Raw genomic sequence first — 19013 nt, 5'->3', positions numbered from 1 at the left:
CAGCAAGTACAATGCGAGACAAGCAAGAAGAGACTGTTGTGCATCTTTTAGGTTGGAATATGGAAGAAAATAGGGAGAATATATGGAGAAAATGGAAGAACATATGGAGTTTGTAAGTAGGGTGTCAAGCCAGGGTTGAGGTTTCAAAGTCATTCCTTTTATTGGAAAATGGTTTAAAGCCTTCTTTGTTTTCAAATGAGGGTGTCAAGCCTGAGTTGGAGTTTCCAACCACGGTTGGGGTGTCAAGCCATAGTTAGCGTTTCGAGTTTAGCTTTAAACCCCGAGTGAGCAATTTCAAGTTAGGGCTTCAAATTAAGCTATGTTTACCCTGCAGGTCAATTCAGATTTTTGTTGTTGTTGTTGTTGTTGTTGTTGTTTGGTTTTTTTTCATGCTAATGTCAACAGCGCAATTCCAATTTTTTTTTTCATATCCAACCCAGGCCACTTTCATATGTGGATATAAATTGGATATGTATGCGACACGAGCGTAGGATGGACGCTAACGGGGAGCGCATCCGACCCAAACGTCATCAAACGGCGACAGACGTCACAATTGTTCGACAAAACAGTCCCGCCGCAAAACGGCAATGGCGGCCGAAGGACGAGAAGTCAGTTGTGAAAACGAGATGCTTTAGAACTGATAAATATGACAAAAGGTTAGCTCCGGTTGCACAAAATTCTTGAGCTCGCCACAAGTGCGTCATGATTCATGTTTTTTTATTTACTTCCGTCAAGACAGCGACTCGTGTTTGTGTGCATGTGCAATGTGACGTCCTGGTTTGTGCGCAAGCGTGTGACGTCACAGACACGTTCCATCCATTAGTAGAAGCCGCATTTGTTTTTTAGTCATTTGAACGACTACATTAAAAGATCGGATTTAACAAAAAAGGCGAATTGGGCATCATGCCCTGCAGTGTGAACGTAGCCTTAGTGTATCAAGCCTGAGTTGTGGATTCGTATATCTCAGGGTTCATTGATAATTAGGGTTTCAAGACAGAGTTGGGTTTTCAAACAATAATTAGGGTTTCAAGTCTGGTTTAGGGTTTCGAGCCAGAGTTAGGCTTTCAAGGCCTTGTTTGAAACCCTAATTGTCGTCCCCCTCCTGCTTCCAGACGCCGTCTCCTTAATGACAGCTGCTGGCTAAAGGACGCTTTTGTTTTTCATCCGCTAATTTTGGGTTGCCAAGATTAATGACCGCCTCGGCGTAATTGCCATTAATTACAAACCCAAGAAGACTCCCCCCTGATCCTGCAGAAGACCCCCTCCTCCCTCCCATGTTGGGCCTCTCCTCTTCGGAGCGTTTGGAAGCTGAAGGGCAGCAGGTGGGGGAGAATGGGGAGATGGGTCCCCATGGAGGTGTGGGGTGGTGGGGGCGGTCCTGAAGTTGGGGGGGGGGGGGGGACTAAGTGCCGAATCTGGCGGGAGATGGACTGTTTTAGCCAGAGGCTCCGAGCTGTTCTTGTGTAGGAGGCGGGTAGCTTTGCCAATGATGTTACTCCCATATGGTGTTTACTTGCTCAATCACACCCACTTCACACACACACATCAGCTTATTAGGCCCACTTATCCCTGGGACAAGCACACCTGTGATGATACTGTGACCAACTGGGATCATACCGAAGCCAAAATGTGTGTTTGGGAGTCTTGGTGTAAGGGGGGTGGTGGGTAGGAAGTAGGGGTGTGGGCGGGTGTCAGGGGTGTCCGAAGTTTTTAATGGGCGCAGTAGCCGACGTCGATGTCCGTGGAGTCTTCCGGATCCTGCCGACAGCGGCAAAAAACGAAAAGTAAAGCGAAAACACAGACGGGGCGGGGGGGGGGGGTATTTCTTCATGTGGTCAACACGCAAACTTGATAAGTGCTCAGGACAAAAACATTTCCAGAAAGGAGAGTTACTCCCTTAAAAGGAAAATCTGTTTTGGTCAACATGTTTTCATGTTTCTCCGATGGGTTCACATTTGTTCATTCCACAATAATAAGAAAAAATAAACCTCATCAGGTTTAGAGCAAATGTTGAAAGATAGCACACATTTTTTTTATTTTTTTAAATGAATTAAAATTTGTCACGCATTCTTTTAAATTTAAGATTGTAAATATGAATGTTATATTTTGTTCAAATGTGATTTAGAGTTCAATGTTCTAATGCAATTTTCGTGAGTTTTGGGGGAATCTTATCCTCTCATTATTTGCTAAAAACTCACCTAATTGCTGTTTTTATGCTCAGGTCAAATTACTGTCTAATGTGTGTGCGTGTATGTGTGTGTGTGTGTGATTGTGTACGTGTCCTATTCACCTAGTGAATCTTTTATTTCAGTGGGTTGGGGTGGAGTAGAGGGGTGTCCAGAGAGAGAGTGAAACGACCCACCGTCACGGTTCACTCAACAATCTCATTTCGCTGTTCTTGTCCAGGTCTTTTACGCCAAAGACCCCCCCACCCCAGCCCCCATCTATCCCAACCACACGCTTGAGCATTGTATTAGGAACACAGTTCCAAGACCTCGCTCTGCCCTCGTATATTTGCAGCATGGCAGGTTGCTATGAAAGGTGCTGACTTCTCTACTGTGGGCACTCAATTCAATTATGTAGCTATAAAAAGTCAAATTAGGGTATTAGGGTTTTAAGACTAGGTTAGTGTTTCAAACAAGGTTTAGGGTTTGAAATGATGATTTTTTTTTGCCAGCATTATGGTTTCAAAGTAATGTTTCAACCCAGGTTTAGAGTTTGAAATGATGGTCTCAAGCCAAGGTTAAGTGTTTCAAAATGGGGTTTCACATGTTGTTAAGGGTTTTAGATTAGGGTTTCAAAGCTAGGGTTATGGATTCAAACAAGGTTGAGTTTTTCGAATTACGATTTCAAGTCTGGGTTAGGTACATTTTTCTATCCATCTATCTTTGTATGCATCTTTGTGTATGTACAAAACCCCTTAAAAATGAATCATTGTTTCCCAAACTGAGCAGTGTAACAAGCACGCGTCTGCCGCATTGTGCAGCAATGTGGACGGAATTCACCAGAACATGATGGCGAAACCGAGAGCCAAGAGCGTAATTAAACAGCACAGCAAAAGAAATACAATAATTAGTCCCTTTTAATGAGCCAAAGGGGGGCCGGGAAAACATTCCCGACTCCATCGCCAGCGATCCGGAATGTGGGCACATTGGCTTGGAAAACACCACGGTGCTCTGAGACTGGCCCAGGCTGTGCCCAGATCACAACAAAATCAACAGTAGCCTTCTGCTTTCGTAGAGGAACTAAAGGTCCAATCTGTGCCGGGTTCTGTGGTCCAAATGCGCCAGCCACAAGCCAACACTGAGCTAGATGGCTCCCTCTAGTGGGACATGAACGAATCACCGAATTAAATGTTCAAATGGTGCAAAATGTTACAGTGGCTTAAGCTTGTTTTTGATCCAGTACTGTACATTACAAGTGCAGTTCAGTTGTATTTCACTTTGAAGTACAATACATTTGCTTTGAATCGTTTAGAAACGTTTGTTCGCAAATAATTATTTAGGGACAATTTGACTTTACTTTTATTTGTAATTTATTTGAAAGTGCGTAGTTGTGATAGTCACCGAGAAGGCTGTCCAGCTTCAACAAAATAGCAGCGCTAGCAATGCTAAGCTAACATTAGCAGTGTAAACAAGCCAATGTGAGCTACGGCTGCTACATTGACAGCATGACTTGTTTGTGATAGAAAATGTATCAGGTTTTTTTATGTATATATTTATTTTATACATAAAACAGAGGTGATAAATGTATCTGTTGAGCGAAATGTTGCTAATTCCACAGCGCTTTTTTCCAGAGGTGGATTATCTCAATGGGTCCAGCAAAACTCTTATAGCCCAAGTTAACAAGTCAGCTCAACCTGGTAAACTCCCTTTTAAGTACAGTTTTTGTATATTCCTATATTTAAAGTACCAAGTTAATGTTCAAACTGTGTATAATCTCATAGTGGACTAAAAAGTTACTTAGGCCTACTACGCTACTGTTTTGGGATGTTCATCTTTATGGTGGTACTTGGACAGCGAAGTAATTTTCGAGAAAAACTATGAGAACCACTGGCATGCTGTAGATGATGTCGTCATTCACATCCTGATCCTGTTCTTTGCGGGTGATGCGTTGTGGGGGAAGTCTTCAAAGCACGTCACTCAGAATTCTAGCACTTATCCCGATCATGATTGAGCCGGAGGCGGGGGACATCCTGGACTGGTCGGCAGTCACTCAAATGGCACATATAGGTGACAATTTGAATTCGCATCTATGGACAATTTAGAGCCCACGTGTCAAATTCAAGGCCGAGGGGTCACATCCGGCTCACCAAAATAATTTTATGTGCCGTCCTTCTTAATGTTTCTTGCTATGATCTGTATCAAAATTGCCAATTGTCTTCACTTTTAATCATTTTGAGATATTGGAAGCTTTTTGTTAGCTTTTAAAGAGACACTAAGCAGGCCCAAAAAAAACGGCATGTCAATTTGACGCACCGCAGAGAAGAGTAATGTTAACAGGCCTGCCAAATTTGAATGAATAAAACAAATCGCTAAGTATATAAAATCAAAACTTGAATAAGGGCCAACTCTCAGCTCTCAGACGCTGTGGCCGTGTCAAATGGATGCGTCAAAAGGAATCAAACATACTGAGGGGCTGATAGCTTGTACGATGTGAAATCACGTTAAGATGCTCAACTTCAAAATTGAACAGCTATTGTGGATACGTCAAAAATATGAACGGTATGATGAAGGTGACCGCTTGAATACCAATCGTAATCGAATCCCGTTCCAAACCGTACCGTAAAGAGCTGAATGGACGCGTACCCGTCCCCGACTTTGCAGTCATCGAAAATTGCCGCCCGTGCATTTGTCTCCCACACAATCTCCATCGAGTGTCGCATCCTTGCACGGGAAGCCTCCAAACACGCTCACTTTGCTGAGTGAGAGGAGTCCTCCGCAATATAATAGGCCCGTTCTCCCACCGAGCCGTCTACGTGGCGCATGGAGTGGGCGACTGTAATTATGAGAACAATAACAAGCAGTCCCGGCGTGAGCGACCGCGGCTAGCTTGACGGGCAGACGCGATGAGTCACGACTGGTCTTTGGAAGCCTACGCTGATACGTGGAGGGGATACGCGCGACTATAAAGCGCATCGGAGTCGGGGTAAGCGGGGTACACACCAGAAGTAAGGAACTCGAGCCACATGACTTGACTCGACTTAGACTCAAGTCACCCATTTTAGGACTTGGGGCATGCTTAGCTAAAACTTATGAAAACCTTGACTTGATTTGGACTTGAACTGCATGACCTGACAAATCTTGCCTGTTGAAATGCAGAAAATTTGCATTTGTGTTGGGGTTAGGTTTTCCTCTGGTCACATTTTCAAAATTGGTATGTGTGGAGTGTACCCTGCTTTAAGAGTGAGGCTTAGGAAACCGATGGGTGGCGTTGAAGCTAATGTGCTACTGCCACCCAGTGGTCACTCTAGGAGCAATAGGGAGTCCTCCTTTTTTGACAAATTCAATTTGAATATCTCATTTTAGGCCTTTATCTCTTCTTTGTGAATTGGGTTTTATAACATGAAGAAGATTCTCAAAACAGTGCATTTGTTAATTGTCACAGTGTGAACTCTTTCACTATCTCCCAGCATGAGTTGATTGAGTTGATTTCTTGTTGTGTTCAGTCCACATTATTCATTTTTTTATTTTTCTCCATTGTTTTATTTTTTTTATTTTTTTTGCTGTTGTTGCTGTTGTTGTTTTTTTGTTTATTTGGTTCTTCCCTGTGTGGCCGCACATATCACACATGCCAGGAAGGATCCTCATTCGGGTTGTGGGTGAGCTGACTTTGCGTGAGAGGCCGGGTACACCCCTGAAGTGGTCATCAGCCAATCGCGGGGCACATATTGACAAACAAGCATTTACACTCACATTCACATCTACATTTCGGACAATATAGAGTCTTCGATGAATCTAACATGCATGTTTTTTGGAATTTGGGAAGAAGCTAGAATACTCGGAGAAAACCCACGCAAGCAAGAAATTCGAACTCAGAAGCTCACAACTGTGAGGCAGACATGCTAACCACTTTTCACCGTGCTGTTCCAGACTTAATCATGCCCTTTTCTTGTTGGACATTCTGCTAAAGTTAAATTGTGTCTCTTCTAGAAGGAGAAGGACCCTCTGTACGCCCGCATCAACAAAGGGAAGAAATAAAGAGACACAGAAACAGCAAGGCGGCCCGGACCAGCACTTTGAAAACTGGAGGAGGGAGAGCCCCCACTTGTTTGTATGTGCGTGAATGTGTGTGTCGGATCTTCCTGCCTCCTCTTTGCTCCTCGACTCCAGGCAGGACAGGCATCCACACGAATGGACTTTTCCTTCCCTTGTCTCCTGCTCTCCTCCCTCCTTACTCGGCTTCCTCCTCCATCTTTGCCGTCTGTGTGGACTCTGTGGCGGAGGCCCGTCGTCGGTTTGACTCTGGTGCAGAAACAAACTCTCTGGGAGCTACTCACTCGCCAACCGCACACACGTACACACGCATACTACACACGCATACATACGACTGACCCAACCCGTCTCCTTGCAGACTGATTTAAAAGGATCGGATTAACGTGGAAGGGACAAAGAGTTCATTCTCTACATAGCTTTTTGTACATTACTAATGACAGGAAGAAGAAACAATGAAGAAAAGAGCCAACTGAAGGGAAAAATGATGTTGTTTTTTTTTCTTTCTTTTATAATTCAATTGAGCCGCAATGAGGAGTTCAGCTCGGTAGGGGGCGATGTAGAGTGGCTTTAAAAGCCTTCTGGATCACGGGGTTTGCCATTTTGTAAATAAACATGACCCAGGGTCACCACCACTGACCCCACCGCGTCAGACCTCTGCGCCATCAAATAGGGACATCAAATAGGGAGGCTTCGAGTTATGCAAATCTTTGAACCCAAGCAATAGCCACAAGCGTTTCCTGCCCTTTCGGTCCGATCCTCGCCACCGCAGTGAGCCTCACGTTCCCTTTTACAGCTCCGTCTGACTCATCCCCCTGCCCACTTTTAGAAAACAGTAGTACCTTGATTTACGACAGCACCGGCCTACTTTATTTTTTTTTCAAGTTACGAGCTTTGCTGTGTTGCCAAAATTAGAGGTTACGATCAAGAGTCATTTACAGCGCCACTAGATGGCAGGAGTGAAAAATAACATATCCCCAGCGTCCTGCGTCTCACTCCAGCGAGCTCAGTCACAGAATAAATTCAACTCGAAAGTCAAGGCACCACACTACAGTGGAACCTCTAAGGGAGAATTTCAAACAAAATAATTAAGAGTGTGTGTCATTGGCTTTTGCCCAAAAGCCACATCAGGGCTGCCACACATGAAAAATGTGATGATAGCGTGGTATGGGGGTCTCTGTCCTGGCTGCTCAGTACAATATGGTGACTTCAATAATAGGTCTGTTGTCAATATGATTAATAAAATTAGTTTTTTAACATTTAAGTTGTTTTTAACATTTTGCAGTTAAAACTTCACAGTTAACATGGATATTTGACTTCCAAAGCCGTCAATGGCAGCGAATGTGTTTTTTAACTTCTATTTACATTTCCATGAAAGTTAAGGCCATTTTGGCAGTGGCACCATGCCTGAAAATTCACTAATATTTATAATTGCATGTATCCTGGTGTCCTGGTGGTCTCAAGGACCAATGCTCTAAATTGAACAGAAAGTCCGCCATTATGGTTGGAAGCAGCCAATTGTCACTCAGTAACGCCCCCTGGAAAGTTGGAAAAAATTTGCCCCTGACACCAGTTTCACCTAAGGACACGAAATTCGGTGGATGTGTCTATCATAACAGGATACACGAAAAAGTCTTTAGGACCAAGACAGGAAATTGAACATGAAGTCAGCCATTTTGGTTTGAAGCAGCCATTTCGGGCAAATTCCAGGGCTTGTGCTTGAACGAAATCCTCCCAAGGAATTCGCCCAAATGTGCCCCAATCGGAAACAGGTATACCAGACGGACGGACAATGCTAAATTGCCAAGCTTTTCTAACTTACGCCATATAATGTTGATGAAGAATGGTGTCAAAATTTGATGAGGATTTCAAAGCTTTGCCATAAAAAGTGGGTGCGAGGGTCTGTAGTCTTTATTTCTATTTCCTTTGTTTCCATTGGTTACCCAACATCCATCTTTAGAGGTAGCACTGTATTCTAGTCCACACACCATATGATGGTCTTCATCCAACAACTCCCTGTTTCACGGCTGTTTGGGACCCAGACGATGACGATGATGATTAACATGCTGTCCTAGAAGCGCGAGCAAAGATTTACACACACAAAAGAAAGCAGGAACATTTCTAGATTTTACCTCAACTAACAAGTTTCTTAATGTAAATTGACATTATTTTTATCTTCATAAATATATAACATTATACACTGGGGTTTTTAGCTGATTTAACTTTTTTGTTTGTTTTTTTTTAGGTTTGGATTCGCTCTTAATTTCCATATACCAACCATGTATTACTGTTCCAAATAAACACATCTCAATTACATTCCTTGTTGGCTGTAATTTGTGCTTAAAGTTAAAGTGATGTGTACACTTGAAACAAAAGTGTCAAAAGAGCAGCAAATTATGCTCGACATTAATGAAAACCTTCATGAGGACAAGCGCTATAGAAAGTGGAATTCTTGTCAATGACAGCTATCTTCCATTTTCAAATTTTGAATCATTCATATCGTTGACATTTTATTAGGAACCTCAATCATTTGCACCATTCTAAAGGATCATTCAAAGTTACGAACGCTGTGTGCAATACAGTAAAACCGCAAATTTGAGAGTGCCTTTTTATTGTGGGCAGCCGAGGCACACTTGTGCAGTAATCACGCTGTCTAATCAGCAGCTTGACATCGCGGACGTGTGAGCTGGAGGGATCATCTCCACAAAGGTCACTAACAAAGATTTTGATTTCAGTTTTCAGTTTATGAAAAAAAATTGCAGCAAAAAGTCTTGGCTTTATATTTTTGTTCAGTGTATGTAGAAAAAAAAAAATTAAGTCCCTCAAGCCGACAAATGGAGTTGCCGAAGTTCCTCGGACAGGTCAAACTCAAGCAAACTATGACATCAATAAACCAGAAAGTGTCTTTTTTGTGGCAGGTATGTCATGTACTGTATGTATGTTATCATGTTATAATTGTCTTCTGTGTTACCATTCTGGAATGTTACCCAACCCCTTCTGTTTTTTAATGTCTGCTACTTTTCCCAGCTAAAATTACCGACACACGTGCAACCAAGAAATAAATATCTGTCGTAAATATTCAAAACAATATTCTTGTTATTTGCATTTACTGGTTGAAAAAAAATAAAAATAAACATTCACACAACTTCAGCACCAGTGGCAAGGTTTCTCGACAGTGACTCACACCTGCTGGGCGACATTCCTCCAGGATGAAAAGAAAACATCCAAACTCTTTTGAGACTCCGACTTGAAGCGGACCCGTTTGACGGGATGGGACTGTTTTGTGTGCGTGTGTGCATGTGTGTGTTCCTACTTGCTGTCATTCCTCCATGGGAACCATTGCGGTTGACACATGAGAGTTGTTTGTTTTCCTACTGTGGTCGTCACTTTGATGTAATGGTCAATATGTTGGGGCATTACCGAAGACGAGAGGCCAACCTGGTTGACTGATCGATGGTGCGTACTTTGGAAGGACGTCAAAACGCGATGGCTCAGGTACACGATTTAACGATGTGTCCTCATCGCGACCTGTCATAGACTACAAGCCAATGTACAGGATAGTTTGTCACATGGTTACTGTGCCCCCAAATTCCATTTGAGCTTAACTCAAGCCTGTGGTATCTGTTTTTTTGTGAGGGTTTGCGAAGAGGTGCCCCACCTTGGTCTGGGTGTCGAAGAGCGCGTGTGTCTTAAAAGGTTCGGGAAAGGCTGCTCGAAACTCGAATTTCTATGCTTTGAAATATGGATTCCCAAACAATGGTGTGTGCGTGGCATGAAATCGACACTATATGTAGCGTATTAGCTTGTTTTGTAATTATTTTGTCACGTGGTTATTTTTAGGGTGTGTTCAGGGGAGAGTGGGTGTGCCACCTCAGTCTGGATGTTGAAGGGGGTGCGAGGTTTAAAAAAGTTTGGGAAAAGATCAAAGGTATAAGCAATGATTTCTATGTTGTAAGACAGGGATTCCCAAGTTGTGGTGAAAGTGAGACTCGGAGATGGCAGCGGTGCCTTGATTTCCCGAGATACAAACCGTCGTTTTGCTTTGACTTGCAAGTGCAGACTTGCGATACGAGCGCTGTATGGTAGGCGTCAACTCAATTCAACTCACGTCACAATAAGCAGCAATTGGGAAAATAGTGAGCAAGGCTTCAAGGTGTTTATTGTCAACCCCAGTTGCGGTTTACTGTCAAACTTTAAAAAAATAAAATAAAAATGACGAATGACACCTTGTGCATTTAAAACAACCACATAGCTTAGATTTTCAGTCTGCTAGCGTAATTCTAATGCACATGTACGCAGACAACATAGCAGTACTCACAGGCATCGCTATTCTTTATCCTGTGCGAAGAACCACTAATATTAGCGCCATACTGATGAACTGAGAGGAGTTGCGCATCTCAGTGAACGGTGTATTTGTCAGTCTGTTGTGTACTACCTCCAGGTGGCCAAGACGAGCACACCAGAAAGAGTAACACAATTGCCATTCATTAAATGCAGTGTGACAATAACGTTTTGAATTCTATTTAATGATGTCATCACTGTATGTTTTTATGAAGTACAATATTATGGATTTCTATTTTTCCTCATTACAGATGGCAATACACATTACAACATTTTTGTTGTAGTTTTTGCTGTTGCAAGTAAGGTTCATATTTTACAGTTATCTTTTCCCCAGGAGGACACGATGGACTTCAAGGCCCTGAGGGCTAGGTTCCAAGAGGAACAATTTCTTCTGAGTCGGCCCAGGATGAAACCCACCCTCCCGGAGAAACCCAAGGTGGTCCCTCCTGCCCACAGCCCCACGCAGTACCTCCCGGCAGGGGCCCGCCCCTCCCTGATCACCTCCATCAACTGGACCCTGGACAAAAAGACCGTCATGCCTCCTAGGGTGGTCTTCAAGGATGAGAAGAAGGAGAGCAAGAAGCCTCTCATCAAGACGACCTCGACGGATAAAAACGAGGAGAATCTTCGGGCCGGCAAAGACAAAATGACCAAGGGAAGCAAGGTGGCTCTCGATGAGTATTCACTGTTTCACAAGCTGAAGAAAGACAGCGATAAAGACAAGAAGCCCCCGCCGGTGACCACCGCGGAGTTGGTATCAGTCCCGGCTCTCCCTAAAGTTTCGAACTCCAAGAAGAAAGGTTTCCTGGGTTTAAAATGGTCTGCGAAAACTAATCCAGACGAGGTACTAGCAGATCCCATCTTGGACGCGCCCACCTTGGACGGTCCTGGACTCGCCCCTCTCATCCCAATACCTCCTGAGTTTGCCGATGTAGAACCAGAGCCAGAAATTCTTCCACCAAACATTTTATCCTTATCTGATTCTGATGTCGCAACACCCGTCTCCCCAGGCTTCACCCCTCCGCCCTCCTTCATTCCTGATATTCCGGCTCCTCACCTCCCGTCGCCAGAGAGTGAAACTCCACTGGAGATAGAAACTGCTACCCTCCCCGTTTACACAAATGGTGGTCAAGGTAAAATGAGCCTACTGCAAACCTCTCAGTCCATCTACCAGACCATCTCCATCCCTCCATCTGAAGTCCCCTCTCCTACGCTGTCATCTCCTAAGCCCAAATATGGTGTTCCGGGCAGCGTAACGGCTATCAGTATAGCAGCACTGCTGAATCCCCGGACCCCGTCTGTCCTGTCGTCTCTCCCAGCTGAGGGTTCCGCTTCAGCCCTCTCGGCCTTGGAGAGGGCGGAAGACGTGAGCCAAGGGAGGAGGACCGCTGCAGCCGACCAAAGGATCCTCAATGCTCTGCAGAAGGCTCGCAGGAAGCCAAACCACAAGTACAAAAGACATATCTCTACATCAATGTGTCACGAGGTTGACAATATAAACACTGCCGACTGACATTTCTGTTCTCAGCTCCCAGAAAAACAGTTCCATCTCCAGTACACCGCCTCCCGAGGATGTTCACCTACCTCAAAGCCCCAACCGTTTGCTCGCAGACCTCCCACCCATCGACTTCAACTCTCGGGCCAGACAGCTCAACAGTATAGATCCTGGTATGTCATGGCCAATCACCTTTCTCTCAATCACTGGCCTCGTCTTATCGTTGGGGTACGGTATATTACTGCATATTTCTGGCTCACAATTTTCAAATTCACTCATTCATATTCTTATCTGTGGAACCCATCACGAGCTATTCGCTGAAAGACTCTACTATTGCTGCGCTTCCCGATATGCCACAAAATGCTGCCCTAGCCCTCTTAGATGCAAAGGTTTCATGGAAGAATGTAGAAGGGATAAATCACGACTGAGAAGGAAGCTGTGTATGTCGGGGAGGAACTAATTCTTGATCATTTTAGAAATCAATCTGTAAGCCATTCATTTGTAAGAGTACAATTGTAAGATGACTGAAAGGATATGAAACTGTTTTGGGATAATGGTTGGTGGTATGTTTACATTTTAAGGACGTCACTTACTATTCGCTGCGGGGCTCAGTCCTTAACCCCCGCGAATAGTGGGGGATTACTGTATCAGGTTTGTAGCGAACATCTGCACGAGGTCTCGTGGTAAACAGACAACCGGGGAAACCTCTCCAGCGAACAAGATTGAGATTGATTGAAATCTGCTGCCTTTTTCCTCATAAGAAGTCACACTGCAGCAGACATATTGAGTCAGTCGTGACAATATTTATGGAATTGGGAAAACTCACAGGTCATACAGGATTTTCTCACCTTGGGTGGACCCTAAAATCCGGCACACATTTTCCCAAATTCGGTTTTCCCGTTTTGAAATCTGAAGAAATCTTGTAAACGTCACATCCAAAGCCTTTTTATTGCAAAGTGGAACCTATAAACATTCCCAGAAGGCCAAAGTTTGCGCTGCCTCTCAACAACTTTCTCAGCTGGTTTGGTTTCCTCACAAATCGAAGTCTGTCACTCCCATGAGCTTATCCAGCAGGTCGTCCACCATTGGACTTCCTCTGACTGCATTCTATTCGCCGCATCAGTAAAGTGAGACACAGCTGTCAGATGCCAGGCGTGTCCGTAGAGATACCACCCTGAAATTCCAGTGGTTTTGGGAGTAACGCGGTAAAAACTGTGCACAGGGCAAGCCTTGCCAGCATTGGAGGACACATACAAGGAAGGGACAGAAGACGTTCTGCTGGATGTCTTGCCTCCTCATCCCAGGAATGTCCTCCTGGACCGAGCTAGTCTGGGGGTTCCTCCAAAAAAGCCTGCCAAACCTTCCCTCATCAAAATCCCCAACTTCATCCCTCCTTCTCCTCCGATGCAACACAATGGTAAGTCACCACCGTTGGACTTGAAACCAAACACATGTACACGGTGCCCTCCAAAAAATGTACTCACTCTTTGCGGAGTGCATTTCTCGGGACACCCTATATTAGCGGCTCTCTAATGTTGATGTATGTTGTAGCAATCCCAGTGCCTTCCAAATTACCAGAGATGAACTCCACCAATGAGCCACCATTTGGGGGTATGGCTCCAGGTGCACCTTCTCCGGAGTTAACAGTGTCACAAGGGGTCAACGGGGACTGCGCGGGTCCAGATATTCCAGACGGAAACAAACCTCCACTGTTATACAGCAACGGTATAATGCTGACCGGCCCCAAAGGACTGCCTGTGTTTGCCGACAATTTACGGGACCAGCCACCCCTGTATCTGGCAGACTCCCCCTTCTCTACCTCGCTGGAAGGTCAAGCAACGGCAGGGTAAGATGCACAACAGAAAAGTTTATGAGGTCGAGGGATTGTCTTGAGTTTTTGTGTTTTCCATTTGCCAAGCAAGGCATCAAGCTCACAACGGCGCCGGTACGGGAAGCTACTATGAGAACTTGTACTCTGCTAAAGGGAAGGCAAAAACTGAAGTGGGGAAGAAAAGGAAAGGACCTCCAAAGAGTAAGAACTCCAAGAACTCAAACTGTCAGGGTAATGGTTGTGTGGGACGGTTTCGTAAATACAGACAAAATTGTTGGTATACCCAATTCTTCAAGAAAGGAAAACCAGAATTGGTCACTGACAAAAGTCACAACACTGTACCTGCTGTGAAACATGGAACAGCCTTTGCTGGATGTTTTGAGTCTGTGCAGGGTGAAATGAAATTTCAAGGCGATCAAGGCATTCGGGAACAATATGTGCTGTTCAGTGTCAGAAAGATCTGTGTCAGTTATGTTCTGGGGCTGCTTTGCTACATCTGGCACAAACTCTTTTAAATACGTGCAAACCTGGATAAAGATCCCCAATTCAAAAGCAATCGGATTTTCCTGATTTCTGTGACCATTATGGGCTTTTCTTACTTTAATTGGTAGCAACAGTTTTGTCCGAGCGCATATATATATATATATATATATATATATATATATATATATATATATATATATATATATATATATGTGTGTGTGTGTGTGTGTAATACCTACCTCAGGGACTATGAGTGTTGTGATTAGAGCGTTTATTTGATTGCAATAAAGTGGAGTTCATCTATCCTATCGTATCTTACCATTCTGACACTTGATAGGCATAAAGTGTTGTATCACTGCATCGCTTCATTGATTCATATTTAAATCACTGCAATGGCTCTTCTACTCCAGATCCATATGCCGAGGCCAACCAGGAATCTGTAAGTGAAGTGGAATGTGTTTATAAAAGGATGACTATCTGCCAGAGAGTGTCACAATAAGGAGTAGACTGAATCAAGCTATCTGTGTTTTTTGCAGAATGAAGAGAATAACAAGACAGGCCGGTTTGGAAAGTATGACTGGAATTTTATTTCATTATCTTTATTTTGTATTTTATTATTATTTAATTAGTATTTTAATTGTACATTAACCCATGTGCTATGTATTTATTTTAAAAAAAGTCACTTTATTGTATTTATTCCTATTTTACTTTTATTATTGAATTGACCTGAATTGAATTTGTTTTATTCTTATTTGCTAGTATTATTTTTTATCGATTTCTTAAATTATTTTATGCTTATGATATTATTTTATTTAAATTTTATTATTTGTATTTAAAATTCATATTTTGTCATTTTATTTGAACATAGTAAGTTGTGTTGTATTTGTCTACATTTTATTTTATTGGTATTTTTCTTTTGTTATTATTTCTGTATTTTAATCTTTAGCTATTGTAATATTTTCATTTTATTTTTCATTGAGTCGATACTATTTCAAATTATTTTATTATTTATAATTTCTGAATAAAGGTTTTTTTCATTATTCTTATTTTATTTTATTATAATTACATTTATTTTCTATTGTGTTTTATCTTTGATTTGATTATTTTTTTTTAATTGAATTTGAATTTACTCCGGCGGGCAGAGTCGACAAGAAGTCCGCTGCGGTGGCGGAGGTGCCCGACGCCAAGGAGCTGAAGAAGCGAGAGAAGCAGAGGCTGGAAAAGGAGAGGAAAGAACTGAAGGAAAAGCAAGAGCGCGAGAAGAAGGAGCAGAAGGAGCAGGAGAAGCGGGCGAACGAGATGAAGAAGAAATACAAGGTGAGTTCACGGGGACAGAAGAAGAAGAAGAAGTGACGGACGGGAGGGGAAACGGGGCGGACGTAATGTGTCGGTCTACAAACCTGTCGGGATTCATTCCTCCCGGCGGACCGACGACTCAGCCTGCAGGTGTGAGCGGAATTTGCGTAAATATTGCATCATCGCTGCTGAGATTTCGGAGAAGACGACTTCGCGTGCAAGATGGAGCTAATATTGCTTTACAATCCACTTTCTTTGTTCTTGACTCAAATTATTTGCCATTATTCATGGTACCTGTAAAAACAAGTTACTTTAAAAAGTCTATACCCACTTATCACCCACCCCTGTATATATATATATATATATATATGTATGTATGTGTATAATGTGTTTACATTATGTCTTCCAGATCACAGGTTACGAGGAGGCCATGTACCACGCGACGGTCACCGTGACAACCAAAGGACGCAAGGACGACCTGCCCGTCCAGAGCGGCGACAACATCAGCATCATTCGCACGACCAACTGCCCCAAAGGAAAATGGTTGGCCAGGGACTCCGGCAACAACTGTGAGTCACGCCGCGTTCAAGTATGCATGTTTCGAGATGCAAAAGGGAACACCTGATCGCAACTTGCATTTTTTGTTGTTGTTGTTGTTGTTTTTAAGACGGCTACGTGGCAGTGGACCATGTGGAGCTGGATATCAAAGAGATGCTGGAACTGGGAAGGAAAGCGTCCGGCACTCGCGTGAGCAGCCCAATGGATGCGAACATCACCACGACGGGGATCAGGTGTGTGAGGAGAAAACAACCGTACAGTGCATGTGTCATGTACAAATACATACAGTAATGGGGGGGGGGGGAGTTTTCAGATGATTTATCTTGGTCTCATTTTTTCAGATCACAAAAACAGGTCTTTTGAACAGGGGTGTGTAGACTTCTTATATCCAGTGTTCACTTTGTTGTAAACATTAAGACCGTTTAAAGTCCACTTCTATCCCTTTCTGTGATGCCTCCAGTGTCTCTGTATCATCTCTGTTGGATTGTAATGATTCCGCCTTCCTCCCCCAACAGGACTTCCAACCACTACCCGCAATCAACAGAGAGTTGTAAGTGTTTTCTTCGTCTTCTTCTTCATGCTGTTTGCCTTGATTATCTCGCGTCACTGGGAACAAGTTTGATGTTTTTAGTCTCGGACGACAGCGAGGAATGGACCGGCGATGACGACGAGGCTCTCTCCTCTCCGACGGACGCCGCTTCAGTGTGAGTTCACGCTAAATTTGTTTTGTTGTTGTTGTTACTGCTTTTCACCGATTTCTTTCCTCTATGCTCCATTATCTCGCCATCTGCAGGCGCCACTACCGCGCACTCTCCATGCCAGACATGGGTAACAATCACTCATAATTCTTGTTTTTCTGTGTACAATGGTGTCTTGAGATGAACGGAAATGCCATTCATCCATTCCAGCCTGCTCCAAAACGCAACAAAAATGTTTGTAATGTGTTTAGCAGTAAGAAAAATAGTAGTCTTTAATATTGTATTTTATTTTATTGTTTTAAAAAGAAAAAACAGTACAGTAATGACATAGTGAAAAAGAGAATGTAAAGAAATCAAAGTTTTGCACTTTTGCATCTCGCCAGAAACGACCAAAACATGCTTCCGACATGCTTTGCGTTTGCTTGCGGTCTGTCAAAGCGAGTGTTTCCTGACAGTATATCTTTGACTCCCGCAAAGGAAACGCAGACCTCAACATTACCCACCAGCACAGTCGCAGTGACATCAGCGCCGGCGGCCCCAATGTCCAGTCAGTTTACCGCTCGTGTTTACACTGACCGACCAGTATCATTTATCATTTGTTTGATTCGTACAACCATTGATATGCTTTTGTGTGTGTATTTCAATAATAATATATAATAATAGTACAATATATATATATATATATATTTCAGAGCCAATAATGAAGCACTTCAAAAGTTGGCTACATTTTTCCATTCGCCCGATGCTGTGCAACCACCTGCCAGGTAGGCCTAATGCACGATAATGTACAACGAACGTACTGCAGTGTATCACATCGCACAAGAAACACATTTTGGGGTTTTTGTCTTTTTTTTTTTTTTTTTTTTTTCTCAAACAGGAGGCGCGCTGAACCAGAAACAAGTAAGTCGTACCTCAAAATGCATCTTTCTCCAATTTGTGAAAAATCATGACTAGGGTTCAGAACAGAGCCCTACCCAATGAAATGGATAGGCTTGTTTCTACACATAGAACAATGATATCTAAAAGCGAGCGTTCAAAATCAGTAATGAGATTATTTGAAAAGATCAATATGGTTCTTTGTTTAATGATTAGGGCTGTCACTATCGAATATTTTTAGACTCGATTAGCCTATAGATATTTCGTTGTGTAATCGGAGCAGCGATTACACGACGAAATATCTGGCAACAGGGTTATAACTAAAACTCATGAAAGTTCTTTCCCTGAGAACAATACATTTGACTGGTGCATTGCTTGGAATATGTTCTGTACAACCCAAGCCCAAACATCAGCACCACCTCAGTCAAAATCAAAAGCATTTCATCACAGTACATTATACAGTGTAAGTACAGTGGCCCGAAAGGGTCAAAAAGCTCCAATACTGGATTGGGACAATATTGACTATAGTACCCGCTGAAGCAAAAACATCTGGAATAAGAGTCAATAAAAAATTGAGAGAATTCTTGCTGGGAGAGTACAAACTTTGGAATGTGAAGAAATTCGGACTCCAGGAGCACTGAATGCGACCTTTTACCTCTGAGGCCCTTTTGCCTCAGATGCATTTCAGCTTGCGGTTCAGTTGAGTTGGATGAATAGACGACTCGCGATTGTTTGAAGAGTTCCCAGAGTTTGATGTGCTGCGCCAAAAAAAAAAAGAAAAACATGAGAAAGGCCATCTTGTTTGTGGTGGAGCGCTCGGATGGGAAGATCCCCTGGGAGGAAAGCGCTCTTCGTACAGATTTCAGCACAACACAAAAAGTGGGTGGCTGTTTTTATACAAACGTCTTGGGTAAAACAATCAATAGGGTTTTCACCTGCTTCAGAACAAGTCACCTTTTGAAATTGTGACGACGAGAACTTTCTAATTGCAAAGACAAGAGATGACTCAAAAGTAATAGGATATTTTTTTTTTTTTTTTTTTCTGACATACATTTCTTGAAGTTAGGCTTTCAAGCCTGGTTTATGGGTTTCAAGTTTAGGGTTTTAAAATAGGCTTAGGGTTCCAAGCTGGTGTCGGGGTTTCAAGCCAGACTTCGGGTTTGAAGTTAGGGTTTCAAGTTACGGTTAGGGTTTGAAGCCAACGTTAGGGTTTCAAGTTTAAA

The 19013-nt window shown here is 43.1% G+C and overlaps 3 protein-coding genes across 15 annotated transcripts in view; 2 read left to right on the top strand and 1 right to left on the bottom strand.

Moving 5' to 3' along the window:
- Nucleotides 1-8528, top strand: part of dab1a (DAB adaptor protein 1a) — a 230595-nt gene extending 222067 nt beyond the window's left edge. For all 8 annotated transcript variants that reach the window (XM_061778681.1, XM_061778679.1, XM_061778680.1 and 5 more), the window contains one exon: nucleotides 6153-8528. Coding sequence is in view for 1 of the 8 variants with exons in the window: in XM_061778677.1 (XP_061634661.1) it covers nucleotides 6153-6200 (48 nt within the window). In the remaining 7 variants the exon portion in view is untranslated. The remainder of the gene's footprint in view (nucleotides 1-6152) is intronic.
- A 930-nt stretch (nucleotides 8529-9458) lies between these two features.
- LOC133480521 (FYN-binding protein 1) overlaps nucleotides 9459-19013 on the top strand; it is a 14612-nt gene continuing 5057 nt past the window's right edge. For 3 of the 6 annotated variants that reach the window (XM_061778667.1, XM_061778673.1, XM_061778670.1), the window contains exons 1-17: nucleotides 9459-9707; nucleotides 10873-12002; nucleotides 12082-12221; nucleotides 13271-13465; nucleotides 13600-13894; nucleotides 13971-14080; nucleotides 14773-14801; nucleotides 14899-14933; nucleotides 15505-15679; nucleotides 16068-16227; nucleotides 16326-16449; nucleotides 16732-16766; nucleotides 16848-16920; nucleotides 17010-17044; nucleotides 17392-17461; nucleotides 17607-17678; nucleotides 17792-17814. In XM_061778667.1, the coding sequence (XP_061634651.1) occupies nucleotides 9666-9707; nucleotides 10873-12002; nucleotides 12082-12221; nucleotides 13271-13465; nucleotides 13600-13894; nucleotides 13971-14080; nucleotides 14773-14801; nucleotides 14899-14933; nucleotides 15505-15679; nucleotides 16068-16227; nucleotides 16326-16449; nucleotides 16732-16766; nucleotides 16848-16920; nucleotides 17010-17044; nucleotides 17392-17461; nucleotides 17607-17678; nucleotides 17792-17814 (2743 nt within the window). In that variant the 5' untranslated portion in view covers nucleotides 9459-9665. The remainder of the gene's footprint in view (nucleotides 9708-10872; nucleotides 12003-12081; nucleotides 12222-13270; nucleotides 13466-13599; nucleotides 13895-13970; nucleotides 14081-14772; nucleotides 14802-14898; nucleotides 14934-15504; nucleotides 15680-16067; nucleotides 16228-16325; nucleotides 16450-16731; nucleotides 16767-16847; nucleotides 16921-17009; nucleotides 17045-17391; nucleotides 17462-17606; nucleotides 17679-17791; nucleotides 17815-19013) is intronic. The other 3 variants (XM_061778669.1, XM_061778668.1, XM_061778672.1) reach the window with 2 other exon arrangements.
- Nucleotides 17996-19013, bottom strand: part of prkaa2 (protein kinase, AMP-activated, alpha 2 catalytic subunit) — a 19572-nt gene continuing 18554 nt past the window's right edge. Inside the window, exon 11 of the transcript XR_009789298.1 lies at nucleotides 17996-18548. The gene's annotated coding sequence lies outside the window, so the exon portion shown is untranslated. The remainder of the gene's footprint in view (nucleotides 18549-19013) is intronic.

This window comes from Phyllopteryx taeniolatus, chromosome 7 (assembly GCF_024500385.1).
Source record: "Phyllopteryx taeniolatus isolate TA_2022b chromosome 7, UOR_Ptae_1.2, whole genome shotgun sequence".
NCBI lineage: Eukaryota > Metazoa > Chordata > Actinopteri > Syngnathiformes > Syngnathidae > Phyllopteryx > Phyllopteryx taeniolatus.
This window is presented reverse-complemented; position numbering and strand designations above follow the sequence as displayed.